Source organism: Lytechinus pictus, chromosome 7 (genome assembly GCF_037042905.1).
Source record: "Lytechinus pictus isolate F3 Inbred chromosome 7, Lp3.0, whole genome shotgun sequence".
NCBI classification, from domain to species: Eukaryota; Metazoa; Echinodermata; class Echinoidea; order Temnopleuroida; family Toxopneustidae; genus Lytechinus; species Lytechinus pictus.
The window spans coordinates 4771628-4786241 of record NC_087251.1 but is presented as its reverse complement, the minus strand read 5'-3'; the positions used below and the strand labels follow the sequence as shown (position 1 = coordinate 4786241).

Here is a 14614-nt window from a genome sequence, read left to right as displayed (position 1 = left end):
GTAAAAGTTTTACTTCACTCTTTCATCTTAACAGTGCTAAAATGAAACACAATTTCCATGAAAGGAAGAGAAGTCATAATAATGAATAAAGTGTATATTAGATATAAATTTACCTTCATAACTTTCACGTTCTGTCAGCAAAAAAAAAATGATGACCGATGTGAGTCATCGCGTGATTTCGTAGTTTACTTACAATAATCACGAAGAGACACAACATAATGTAATGAGCAATACTGCATCGAATTTATTATCACTTTTGTTTTAAGAATAGAATATTCGAATTATAATAATTTGGAGGTAAGCACAAAAGCCTAGATAGACATTTACAAAATGAATCTGGTTAACATTCATAGGACGGAGGTCACAGTTCGCAGGTGCAGGTGAAATCAGTTAATTGCACAATCTCATAATAAACATTTTAACACGAAAACAATAAACATTAAAAATTTACACCAACATATATTAAACAAGAGACATAAGACTTGTCCTTAATGAGGTAATGGTTAGTACACCTCAGATACAATCATCATGGTCTTAATAAGCAATGGCCTTCACAATGTGTTATTATGGTTATCAATGACAGTAGCCCCATTTGTAAATGACACTGTTGAATGTTGGAACCTTTTAACGTGTAAACTGACTCTTTACGATCAAATTGATAAAGTTTACTTCAAATTTCAACGTATAAAGATTACAAACTGAATCCTCTGCCAACACCATAATCATGATGAATAAAATCGGATGGCAAAATATCTCAATCTCAATATATTATGAACACCAACGGTTTTCATAGTCAATGTGAACCGGATTAAAGGTCATGAGAAGACAACTGCAGAAATTATGCAAATTTTGAAGCAACATCACTGGTACAGTACTCATCACATAAAACGTCAATGTAAAGTTCGTTAAGTTGATATAGAGTAATAGAGAAATAAATGTTTATATTTTGACCAATTAAATCTAAACTCTCCCAATACAGAGATGAGATGTGTATCATTTGCTGAAATCTAAACTAGATATTAATTCATTTCAGTATCATAATGATCGTGACCAAAAATATATTTTCCCCATGAGAAATCCGTACTTAAACTTGACATTTAGCGTGTTTAGGTGGAACTTAATTTGGTCTGACACTTGCTTTTGGACACTTTATTTGTTTGTATTTTGACCGAATAGTAAGTTCAGTGAGGCAAAACATAATGGAACTGAGACTAACTGCACACAAGATGAATAGAGCACCCAAAATATCGTACCCAAATCCTTCATGCTCTCAAGAGTATCAAGAAAAATAGCCCAAACTATCCAAATTAATATTTGCTCGACCTGATTGAAAATACCCAAAAATATTTTATTTGATTATAGACAGTAAATAACAAAGTTCCATCAAATTGTCATTCATTCTTATTGATATCTTAATGGCACTACGAAATTAAAGTATCGTTACTTTAGACATTCCCAATCCTATTGCAAAACAGAGGTCCTTAAAAATGTATTTTAGATCGACAATCTGCATCTATAGTACCCTTTAGGGCATTCTAATATCCAAAGAACTATCATAAGTTTTATCCTTAAAATGATTTTCGGCAGACATTTGGAATATTTAAAAAAATGTTTTCATCTAATCAGAGACTGTTAACTCTGACCTTAATGAATAGAATGACAAGTAGGTGTATCAAAATGATTTCATAAAAATAATAATACCACAATATTTGAATATATCTACAGGAATAAACACTTAAATGAATACACATTACTGCCGATATTGTTGAATATATTAAGTTGGCAAAATGATAAACGATTGTACCTCATTTGTAGACCAGAAAGAAATATAAAGTTTGTTAGTAAGTGTAAATTTATGAAGTCGCTTTGTTTTTAACTGGAACCGGTTTATCACTTAACATGACGTGGTCGTTAGTGTGTTAGTATTTTGGAGGGCACCTAATTCGACAACTATTTTTAAATTATTTTACTTCTGATATCTGTTTTTTATGTTTGCACCTTTTAATTCAAAGTGTATTTGTATATGAACATTCAATTAAAGATTGAGGAAAGTCTATTTACCATTACAATGGTAAACTTATAAAACAAATATTCCTCCCGTTTTTTGTATCATCATACATGTAGTTGTAAACTTCAAATATTATAATTCAATTTATTGAAAAAAATGTTCAAATAACATGTAGAATGAATATTGTAAATGTGACTGGGAAGAATGATAAATATTCAGAAGTCACTGTCAATTGAGTTATCACTATAACATGATGCATCAGTAAGATCAGCTGACATCCTACTGGAATCGAGATAACTACGAGATGATAAATCACTTTTCTCTGATAATAACTCTCTTCCAAGTCTTGCTGCTTCCTCTTCTAGTCCATCATCACTATAGATACCATTGCCATTACCAACGAAACCAATCAATTGATACTCAGACGGCTCTTGTTGCATAACCCCATTCAGGCAAATACCGGGAACGGTTATAGTTCTCGTTCTCCCGTTTAGTGTTCTCCCGTTCCCGCTGTTTAAGGATCCCGACTTTTCTTCAGATGAAAGTGTAATAAGGATCCTCGGACCACTGTCTTCTGCATCAAAACTTGCCCACACGCTTGAAGAATCATTGTCACTGCTTTCAACACTTCCACCATGTCTTAAGTTTTTAAATGCCAAGCGACCTAGGTTCATTCTTGTATGGTGGTTACCATTTACACGCCCGAAATGTCCGTGATGTAATTTTCCCGCCACGCGACTTTCAAGTTCGCTGATTCGTCGAAGAGCGCGCTTCAACTCTGCGTCACGTTCCTCAAGCTGCGTCTTTAAGTCATCACACTGAGAAAAGAAAGAAGAGAAAACAACGAGACAGTAAAACAAGTGAAACCAATATCAGGGTAAAGTGGAAATTGAAAGAAAATTGGCCTGATTGCAGACAGGGGTTGTTATGAGAAGATTTTAAAATGAGCTCCTCCAAAATCTCCCTCGACTTTCATCAAGTTGATTGGTTTGGGATCGAAGCTGTTTTTATTCGACATTGGACTCGGAGATCGTCTGCGTGTGAAACTTGAGAAGTCTAGCACGGGCGCTCGTTCCAAGTGCAATTAAAATAGAACGCCGGGAAATACGTTTAATGCAGATAGGCAATCACTCGCTAGGGGTTAGGAAGGATAGGTGATGTACGCTCGGAAATCGCTTTTCTATTAGGAAAATGGAACATCGACGAGATGCGATGGCACTTTCTATCTGCTGATAGCGGCCATGATGAATGAAAACCAAGACGTTTTATCCATTGCGATGCTTCGTCTAAACAGGCAAAGAATTAATCAAGACAGTGAAAAGGCTCTACACCTATACAGCAAGTAGATGAACGTGATTCAAAAGAATGGTGTGTTTTTCAATTTGTGTGTTCGTGTATTTATCAGAACACAAACAGTTGCAGAGAGTAATGTTTTAACTGTACTTAAGATGGGCAAAAACCAAAAAGGAAATCTTACCCGTTTAGAAAGCTCTGTGACCTTTTGCTTAGTTGCCTAAAACGAAATAAAAGAATGAAAATAAAACACATTGCCAATTAATTTCTGGCAAGCTGCCATGGTAAAATGAAATTAGATCTCACATATTCAACTCTTTCTAACAGTGGCATAATGAGCCACATATATATTTTAGGGTGTCAAACATGTTGAATGGAGCAAAATCTCTTTTTTTTTATTGAAACCGAGCAAAACGACCGAGATCCTTTATTTTTCTTTTTTCTAATTTCCTTATTTTTTGGTACTGAAAGTTTTTTTTTTTTTTTTTTTTTTTTTTTTTTTTTTTTTTTGGGGGGGGGGGCATGATTCAAAGCCCGCCCCATTTATACGCCAATGGCTTCAATTAGTTTAAAGGTAATGTTATCAAACATCTGGAGTATCTTATCATTGTGGCAGTGCTATTGTGGTGCATTGTCTACAATAATCTTTCTGCATCTTAAAACAATTTGTACATAATATCTTACATTAAGGTACCGTGTATTAGTGTATACTTACAAGACTATCAAATTTTCGAAGCTCGTTTATGATATGTCTGAGCTCACTCGTCTCTTTTGCTTTAAAGAAATAAAATATAATTTTAAAATGGTTTTAGTAGAATATAAGAACGGGCTTACCAGTACCACTAAGATTATTTCTTTATACAGCACATATTTTACTCATTAGATAGTAGTATGGAACTATCGGCAGAGAGAGGCAATTAATTATCCAAAATCAGATCATCTCATATCAGGAGAATGAACCTTACAACATTCAATTAAAATCATCATCCATGAATCAATAATGAAATTTCAAAACTATAAACAACCCCATTGTTTAAAACTAAACTTAACGATGATAACCTTCAACACAATGCAGTCTGACAAATTACACCATGTTAATGTTCATTCCCCCATCGATTGTGTGCTACCCTAACACCCACCTAATCAGAAAACACGAACGTGTGCAGAACGGTCGATGACTCATTTTTTATTTGATCTTTTACGGCGACCGTATATGATTCAGACTAGAGGATTTATCGAAAAACAATTAGCACAATGATGAGGGATGGATTGATACCGCGTTGCCTCGTTTAATTAATGTATAACATCATAACAGGACGAAGAAACTATGCTTACCACTATATAAGGGATATAACAGTACAAGAGATATCACTACCAAAAGGAGGAGCAGCAAAAAACCGGGGCACAAGAACACGAACGGGATGAATCAGGGCTGGAAATACCGTTATTTTGGTTGTATATCAAATTTCTTAACTTATTATTTTGTGAAATGGCATGGTGGATGGGAATTAGGCAGAACATGGGAAATGGTCTACGTTTGTTTTTGCATCGCTTTATTGAACGAATATCAACAGAGAATCGGTGTGAAATAATAAAACAGATACTGGATAAAAGAGGGCCCAGAACACAGCCACGTTACTAGCTCATACATGACCTGGGTCCCGTAACACAAAGGTTAGTGATTGATCGCTAATTTCAAAGGACAATTCTGATTGGTTCATAGTCAGTCTACTTAGAAAAATGCGCATGCAACGATGATCTTGATTAGTCATTTCATTTAGCGGTTAATCGCTAACCTTTGTGTTATGGCGCCCAGATGAACATAGAGAGCAACATAATAATACCAAAAAGAATTACCAAGGGGATGAAGTTGCGAGAGAGCAAAGGGAGGGAGGGAAAGAGAAAAACAGAGAAAGTGCAAAAAATTGAAGAATGAGAAAGACAATAATTGATAAGGAAGAGAGAAATAAGAGAAAGACATGGCGATGGAGAGGGAATGATCGTCATGAATTAGAGAATCAATTAAGCTACCAAAGATTTGACTTATCTGTCTTTTTGTTAAACATGGCTAATTTCCTATCATTCCGGAAACAAGAGACAGACTTTATTGTAACCTCGAAATTAAAGGATTAGGTCAAGCCGAAATATTTAAATAACATACAATGCTTGAAATCAGCTTCCAATAATTGATTGTTGGTGAATGTTATGGAGAATCTAATTGAAAAGAATATCGCTAGCCCCCTAAAGTTGAAAATGGACAGAATTGCGATTGAATTGCCTACAATTATCAGATTTAAAAACCTTCAATTCCAATGGCCAGATCTTTATTGATTGTTAAACGCTGGTCCGAGAAATAAGACTTTTGGAATCAAACGACATACCAATTTGCACATTGGTGTCTGTAATCAGCCAGAACTAAGCGTAGCATTGTGGGTGGAAAGGGAATAAATTCAACATAAATAATGAAATGTCAATCAGACGAATTTGCAGAAGTTTTCATCGAAGAGTTAATTTGTAACAAGCAAGACGTGTGAAAACTCATTTTGGTAGGAGGATTATATTTAAAAGAACCTCACGAAGTTAAATGCTTATCAGATGAAGATTGGATTAGTTAGATTTAACAGATTTCCATAAAGACAGCGTCTATTCAGAATTAGCTTATAATGCCGCGAGTTCCATTATTGGTAAATATACTTTCACACCTTAGGCCTATGGTTTAATCTAAGACTAATTGCAAACGCTCTTTAAATCTAAATGCACGAATTTAAATACATTGTATCTAAAGTAAGTCGATTCAGTTTGGTTACTACAGACAGTATTTCTTATGGGAAGAGTGGTTCGGGTTCCAACATTTGTAATTTAGACAAAGATTTCTTGCAGCTGGCATAATATTCGTTTTTCATACCTTTCTTACCCCCCCCCTCACATTTTCATCGCCATATTAATTTATTGAGAGCATTCTTACTTTTATCAATCATCCTGGTGAGTATACCAGTAACCGCTGTTTGCTTGATGGTTTGGTCTTTACTACCACCACCTGTTCCTGTGATGGTACCCGGGTTGTCATTGGTTCCATCACCATCTTTGGTACCTTCATCAAGGAGTTTTGAAGCATCAGGAACCTGAAGGGTAGCCTCCGATTTCCTCCGCTGCATTCTAACATTGATGGAGAGCGATGAGATATAGGGGGTGAAATGAAATTTAGTAAAGGTCTTGAATTAAATTTGAAAAATAATGGTCAAGTTCATCGGCAGATCCATGGTTTTATAAATGCCCTATGTAAGCCCATATGAGAGCCCCCCCCCCCCCCACAAGTCGACCATGGCAGCAGAATCGGTCGATATTTTCCTCGTCGAAAATCTGACTATAAAAACTTAAAAATTAAAAATACGTGAAGGAAAATAAAATAGTAGTACAGTTTTTGTATAGTAAAGCATCAGCATCAGCGGAGTAAAAAGACTGGTATTGGGGCCTTTATTTCAAACACATTATTTTTCGAATTCAAAATTTATTTCAAATTTATTGGAAAATTGATTTGGTCGCTGTTACGGCACTTTTTTGGTAAATTAGCAAAATGTGCAATAACAGTCAAATGTCAATACCAGATTCCAGATTACATCAACAGAATAAAAAGTGGGTACACAATTGAATAGACTTAACATTGTAAAGCAGGAGATGCAATCCTACAAAATGCAGACTATATTTCTTAATTCAGATAAAAATCGAGTCGTAATTTAAATAACATTATGTCATTATGAGGAGGGGGTTAAATGAATAATGTCTTGTAATATTTTCACTTTTAAATGAAAATAGAAATGTGACATCAAACTCCCATTAAAATAATCGTAAATGGCAGAAAGATTATTTACACTATAGAGTCTTAATCAGTTATTCATAAACATGTTTATGGGGCCAAAATAACCAAACTTGTAATCCTGCAATTCCTCTTTCCAACACAATCTCTCTATTTCTCATTCAATTGGAAACCACACAATACTCATTGATATTATCACCACATCTCTCTACTTTGGCATACATCATTTGAATTTAATCACCGATCATTGATTCACGTTTATCATATACGACACAACACAAGAGTAGTTAATATCAATGTTTTCTCGACAGAAGAAAAACACCATGATTGGTTTGTGTTGAACGTGACATTCACTCAATTGAATCTCTTCAATGCTTATGATAAATGTTATTTTGACATTTCAACCTTAATCTCAAACGATTTGTGTGGGATATACTACTTTATCAAGCAGTCAAAATAACGATCAGCGAAACTGTATCCTGTTATCTGTCTGTGCGTGCTGTGAAATGAATTTCCAAAAAGAAAGATTCTTTGAACAACGAGCGAGCATCAAATGTCTATCATGATAGATAGTTCACTGCTAATTTGATGGATGAGAGTGCGATTGAACCTATTTTGATAATCAAGTTTGAAAATATAAAAAAGAAGTATACGGAATAAACTCACACTTTCCACAATGATCAAACCACATTACATTGCCTCCGTCAATAGGCCTATTTTATGTTCAATGATATTATGAAAATCATATATTTGAATAGCCAAATAACAATTATAATTGCTCCCGATAAAGTACCTGGATGTTTTGTGTCTAGATTTTAGGTGTTAAGCGCTCTTCCTATTGCAAATCATCAATGAAACAGCCTTCCATGTATCTATTCTCTTCAACATTATTGGAGAGAATAGATGTGAGTGTTTGCACCTAATATTTGCTCTTTGGAAATTCTACTTTTTACTTCAAATACTGAACTATTCTATATTTTACTAACGTTGATACGGGGGGGGGGCAGAACGAAAAATTGATGCAGTGTTCTCATCTGTATAGAGTCGAGAATGACATCCAACTTTTCAATATATACTCCTAATCACACCGGGGGTGTAGTTCTGTTTTTACGTTTACCAATACCATTTTATCCCTTTTGTCATCTACCTGCTCGTTAGTTTACAACACGATGTCCCCAATTCTTGATCGAGAAAACTGACGGTAGGACGATCATAGTAGCGATGAATTACAGAGCAATAGCAATTAGAGATTTGAATTGAGGCAAGATGCAGTGGGTTTTGTTTATTCCATAATAAACATCTCGATTGAATGCTAGGGTAGGGGATGAGACATAGTGAGAGGCAACGTCCCAATGTAAACTCACTCTTTAATTTACCAAAAAGAGCAAGTAGATTGTGTCCCGTTTTAGCGACCCGATACGATGATGTATATCTGTTCTCTACTATCTGAAATATATATTATTGTTGGTTTTATCATTGTAATAATCGTGGATTGATTCTGCAGTCAAGAAAGGTTTGTGGCCGTTGCCCCATGAAAAACTATGTAGCTTCAAACTATATAGATTATCAAATCAAAATTTGCGAATATTTTGTTATTCTGTTAGCATTTTTTCATTCATCTTTTTTTTTATTGATTGGCTTCCTTCCAGATAATTGACAAGCGAGCAAAGCGAGAGCCACTAAAATCAATATTTGAAATAAATCATCACCTTTGTCTAAAGTATAGTGAATCATAACACAATCCATTTAGAGACATTTAAAAGTACATCTTCTCTTTCTGCAACATTATATTGGCATTTTTTTTTTTTTTTTTTTTTTTTTTATTTATTTATTCATATTTCACCAGGGTAGCTCATTCAACAAAAGTTGATCTTCCATGAGGCCCTGGATAACAAACAATACAATTATATACAATTAAAAACAATCAATGGTGATAATACATAATTATACAATCATCAGTCCATATGATATTGTTAAAATACAAACGTATAAAGTGATAACAGTATTATATAAAGTAATATATCAAAAAAGAGATGATAGTTTATAGCATCAGTCCTGAATGGGGAATGGTATTGCATCCCAGTTGATCGGTACAATCAATTTCTATCATTTTCACAAAGTCGCGCAGATCGTAAATGTTTGTAAATTCTAATTTCTTCGTGATCTACTTACGGCCGATATATATCTAACAAACATATATCAGATAGAAAAAGTAAATTTAAATCATCTAGTTTCGGCAAGGACTCGTTGATGAAAACAAAATAAGAAATTCACTAATTAATTTACCTTGCCGCCTCTTTGTTTTTCTCCATCCGATCTCTCCCGTGTTTCTCTAATACTTTCTTTGCATCCGGATATTCTACCAGCGCCTGAAGAAAAAACAAATATATAGATAAAAATCGTGTAACCATGGAAACAAGCGTCATGTCATGATGAATTTCTTTATTTCTTTTTTTAGAATGTAACATATATCTCACGAGAAAAAATTTATAAGCAAAACATGAATAAAAATTGTATGTGATTCCACCGCCTGTAGAAATTTCTGTAAGTCTGAAGATAGGCTTCACCAAATATTCTGCAGGGCAATTAATGTGGGACTGGCATAAAATAAGACGTATACTAAAATGTATCCAGCAGTCGAAACTTTATCATTTTCCTTTTTTTGACAATTTTGTGAGATTCGAACCATGCACCAACCTGCATGAGGTCCTTCTTGGAGAGACAGAGTAATTCTGAGTATCCAAGCGAAACGACATCAGCTGTTCTCCTGTTTTGACCCTCATCAAGCTTGAGTAGACTGATCTCACCGAAGTAGTTTCCCTCGGATAGGTTAGCTACCACCATACTCTGTTGGGTCTCTTGGTCCTGGACTACCACCTGTATGTCAGGGGACGGGAGTTATTGGGAAATGTTAAGGGATATAGTTTGCAGTTGCCACCGCTGATTGGTTATAGGTCCATGGTCAGACCACGATAAATCTGGGGAGCGTTACATGAAAAGACTTTATCCGACAAGTCCCATTTTATCCGACAATTACCATAGAAACTGTGCTTCTCAGCCAATCAAAATCAAGCAAGATGTCAGATCTGACAACTTGTCGGACAAAACAGTTGATGAAACGGTCCCCAGGTGAAATCAGTGCGATAGTGGAAGGGGACGATTTTAATCGATGGGTGAAACTGTTATCTAGATAACAGCCTTGAAAACAGTGTGTCTTTATAGACAGGAAAAATGAACTTCTATATTACAATTACGAGAGTTCTCCCAATCGAAATCGCACCGTTTTAAAATGTGCAAACCTCAACCCAATGTCACACTGGGAGCACTATTCTGGTTGGAGCAACTTTATCTGCAACTTTACAAATGTCAGCATTGAAAAGTGAAGAAGAACCTATGAAATGTGCTCCTACAGTGACATTGCTAATGCGAAAGGTGAAAAATTCAACATTTTTTTTAAATTTTACTCATCAAATTGCCAATTTGAGGTTATCATTTTTACCTTATTTTATTATAATTTCCCTTGTTTTCCCTTTCTTACATATAGGTCTGTTTTCCATGCAAAAAATGATACAGAATTAGAATCTCGCGGGTTAAAGGGGAAGTTCACCCTGACAAAAAGTTTGTTGCAAAAATTGCAGAAATTGCCGAAGGTTTGAGAAAAATCCATCAAAGAATATTTTTTTAAAGAATTTGTGACGTCATATGCGAGCAGCTTTATTATGGTAAATAATCAATGAAATGTCATTTTTCTCAGAAATTTTGAAAATGTTTTTTTTTGTACATTCATTTCACCCGTTCCTAAAAAGAAAACAAAAATAAGTCATCACGAACTATTCAAAAATTGAATTTCATGCATTTTTTATAACATAATGTATGGGGCAGCTGATCGTTTATGAGGTCACAAATCAAAAATTTAAAATTCTAATATCTTTCTAAATCTTAAATGGATTTTCCTCAAATCTTCATCAATATTTTTATCATTTTTTTTCGCTATTTTTACAACAAAGTTTTTTTAGGGTGAACTACCCTTTTAAGACACGTTCGATTTCTCTTTAAACCACTGGTTGGCATATCTATATAATATAAATCATTCTGGGTATGATGTAACTAAAGAAATCGAAGTTCATATTTATACAATATTGAGAATAATTGCAAACGTGTATCAGAAGTTATACGCATATCCCAGAAATGAGTCATCTGTTTACTCCATCGTGATTTTCTTTGACACACTTGTTAATCAAGGTCTGATATACTGGTTACATCAATTATAAAGCTGTGAAATATACCCCCTCAATGCATGGAGGGGTCTTTTCTCGGCACCGGTTGACGTCGATCATGTTTTTGTTGGAGCGGAACAAAACGGTCGACATCGAGAACAAACACACGGTTATTATTTTGAGGGCACTATCATATCGCTTTGTTTTATTCGATGTTAAACAGACAGGAGTGTTATTGAAAGATTGGAAAGGGATTGAATCGAAGGGTAATACGGAGACACCATTCTGGATTGGTAGGAGGGGATCTTCCAAGTGATTAGACACGCCCTAAACAGCGGCGTGTAGATTGTAAACTGATCGCTGATAGAGGGTCATTGAGGGTGACGACGGAGGGCTTTATATCGGACACGACGCCCGACGAATCGATGATAAGTAGTTGATTGGTTCCGCACGATAAACAGAATTCTAAGCTTGTTTTTCATGTTTGAACATGGATCATTTGTTCCGCCAAGGTTTATTCCTAAGTTATATTCAGAGGCCAAAATATGAAAGTAATATTTTCACCAAAAGTTGTAGTCTTATTCATAAAACATTGAAAATGAACATTTGATTCGACCGGTGCACGCGTTCTGCGAGTCAACCCTTAAACATATACATTATGAGGGCTTAGCTTTATAGGATATTTTAATAAAAAAGAAAAGAAAAAGATGGTCTTTGGTATGGATTTGTCTCAGTTAAAGATCTAAGATCTCCCGTCCATGAGGTGGACCCTCTGCCACTATGAAAAACAAGCAATGAGTCCGGGCAATGAGTACAACCGATACCAATTTGAATCATTACTATCGTCATAGCTACTAGTTACCACATCCCTTCACCATGTTCTGAGTTTTTTACATTTACTTTAGGAGGGGGAATAGTAACTTCACACTTCCCCGTTTCAGTCAGGTTATAGTGCAGTGTAATCATAACCAAATCCCCCAAACACATGATCATACTCTAGACATTATTATTATTTATTTTGATTATGTTATAATTTTTAGTGAAGGGGCGGTTACCGAGATAAGCATGTTCATTGAATTATTTTCAAAATTGAATCCCCCCCATTCCGCACCGTGTAGGAATCGACACAATTAGAAAACAAAATGATATTTCGTATTTGTTAAAAAGATTTCACGATTTCTAGCAATGATACCACCGATATCATTATCCCTATTATCTAGACAGAGTTGGAGATTCTCAAATGAACTCCACACAGTGCAGGCATTGAAACTCCCACTCTCTGATTGAAACATGTGTTTTGTGTCTGGAGATGGCGGCAATGGCTGTAGTCATCGAGCGACGACGGTGAGACGCCGCCGACTATCTGGGGGATGTCTCAACCAATCTCCCCATGTTTGTTCCAATGAATAGGTACAAGATTGGGTATCAGCGAGTCGAAAGCCATCGTAACCACTAAAGCACCATTCTTCGATATGTTGAGTGTATAATTGAAAAAGTGCAAGTTTCATCGGAGAACCCCAGTCCGTTCTTATTCAGTGATATCCGATGCCGATTTATGTGGAAGACGCCCGTCGATGGTTCTATCGCAGAATAAGGTGGTATATTGTTTCCCTATTTAAATGTTTGATTGTTTGGTTGATTAGTTCCTTGATAATTAAGACTCTGTGGTCAATAACTGGTATAGAAATATATGAGGTTTGTTTACAAGTCTTATAAACACGAAGCAGACATACATCAATGTCTAGTTAGACCTACAAAAGATCGATATCAGTTTCATTTTAGATATCTGGGTACACTGGATTTATCCGTCTAAGAACGAAATTTAATTTGCCATGTTGGCGTTATAACGCATCGAGTGTCATCTCCCAAATAAAGGACAACATTTTAGTGCAATCTATTACCATTCAATGAAGAACTTCATTGTGGTCAAATCTGCAATGATTGAAAAAAAATTCAAATAATTATTCATCTAATAAAATACAAAAGATATTGCGAGTGTGTGACATATTCAACATTTGCATATCACCCGTGTTACAATAACTGTTCTATGAAAATAAGCAAATTAAATTTCAAAATATCATACTCTCTTGTTTTTACATCTTATATTTTATTTTTGTTCATTTTGCTTCTTTATTATTTTTTTGTTTTTGGGGGGGCTGGTTCTTTTTATTCAAATTGATGTTATACTTGTGTGGGCTTGACCTTTAATAATTGATCAAATGTTACCCATGCACATTCAACCTCATCCAATACCTTGCATTGAGCAAATCGTAATGTATGTGATAGTTTTACACTGAGGAGATGCGAGTAGTAACATGGCCGTCATCAGCTTTTTCCAAGGAGGGGGGGGGGGTTAGGGGGAGACAAAAAATTACCTATTCCGACGTCAGTCAATGCTGCTGGTGGCCCTATGAACAATTTTTATTTTAAATAGGGTGTGCTGGTTTAAATAATTTGACAAGCAAAATAAAAGCGTTTCACTACCAAAACGAAGGTCATTTTGGTCACGAGAAATGTTACAAGCCAAAATAAAAGTGGTCTAGAGGAGGGTACGTTCGCACCCTCCGCCCCCCCCCCCCCTCCCCACTGGTGACGGCCATTTATTTCACAATGTGATATAATTAATACATAAATGAATGTGCCTGGATTTTACAAGCTTCAGAACATTGTGATTAAGCTAAGATTAACTGCATTACCTGAACATGGCCATGGTTTATAATAAACATCTCTCTTCCAATCTCTCCTCTTCGACAGATATAGTCACCAGGGGAGAAGATCTGTGATCGCAGTTTGAGGACCAATTCACATAACAGACCCTGCTCACAGTCTTCAAATATCTTCACCTGGACATAAAAAAAAATTGTTTCAGAGAATATAGATATAGCATCAGTTATGCCCAATTAATATTGAAGAAGATAAGAACATTTCTTATATTCATAAATATTATGGTTTTATAGAACATTGAATTGAAAATCAGAATGATAATTACTTTTTATTTAATGGGGGATTGAATGACATGTTTCATGATTCTTTTGCATTTTTTTTATTCCTAAAAAGTTTTGAAAAGGAAAATAAAGATATCAAAACTGCATCACAATCATGTTCTCGAATGAAAACCTGTTTCCTGAAATTGAACTAACGACTATGTGCTGATATATACAAGCGCAAATAGTGTATCGTTTCTCGTACATTTTTGTTTATTTTTTTACTAAGATCATGTGTTGCACACCATTATGTCCTTAGAAGTTTGACATCGATTGCCTTTATGGATTTTCTTATCTT

At 35.1% G+C, this 14614-nt stretch overlaps 1 protein-coding gene across 1 annotated transcript in view; it reads right to left on the bottom strand.

Annotated features, from left to right (window-relative positions):
* Positions 1-220: 220 nt before the first annotated feature.
* Positions 221-14614, bottom strand: part of LOC129264048 (cyclic nucleotide-gated cation channel alpha-3-like) — a 41690-nt gene continuing 27296 nt past the window's right edge. Inside the window, exons 14-20 of the mRNA XM_064101726.1 lie at positions 14029-14175; positions 9813-9992; positions 9402-9484; positions 6267-6457; positions 4017-4075; positions 3486-3521; positions 221-2826 (exon numbers count right to left, since the gene is read on the bottom strand). Coding sequence (XP_063957796.1) covers positions 2224-2826; positions 3486-3521; positions 4017-4075; positions 6267-6457; positions 9402-9484; positions 9813-9992; positions 14029-14175 — 1299 coding nt within the window. The 3' untranslated portion in view covers positions 221-2223. The remainder of the gene's footprint in view (positions 2827-3485; positions 3522-4016; positions 4076-6266; positions 6458-9401; positions 9485-9812; positions 9993-14028; positions 14176-14614) is intronic.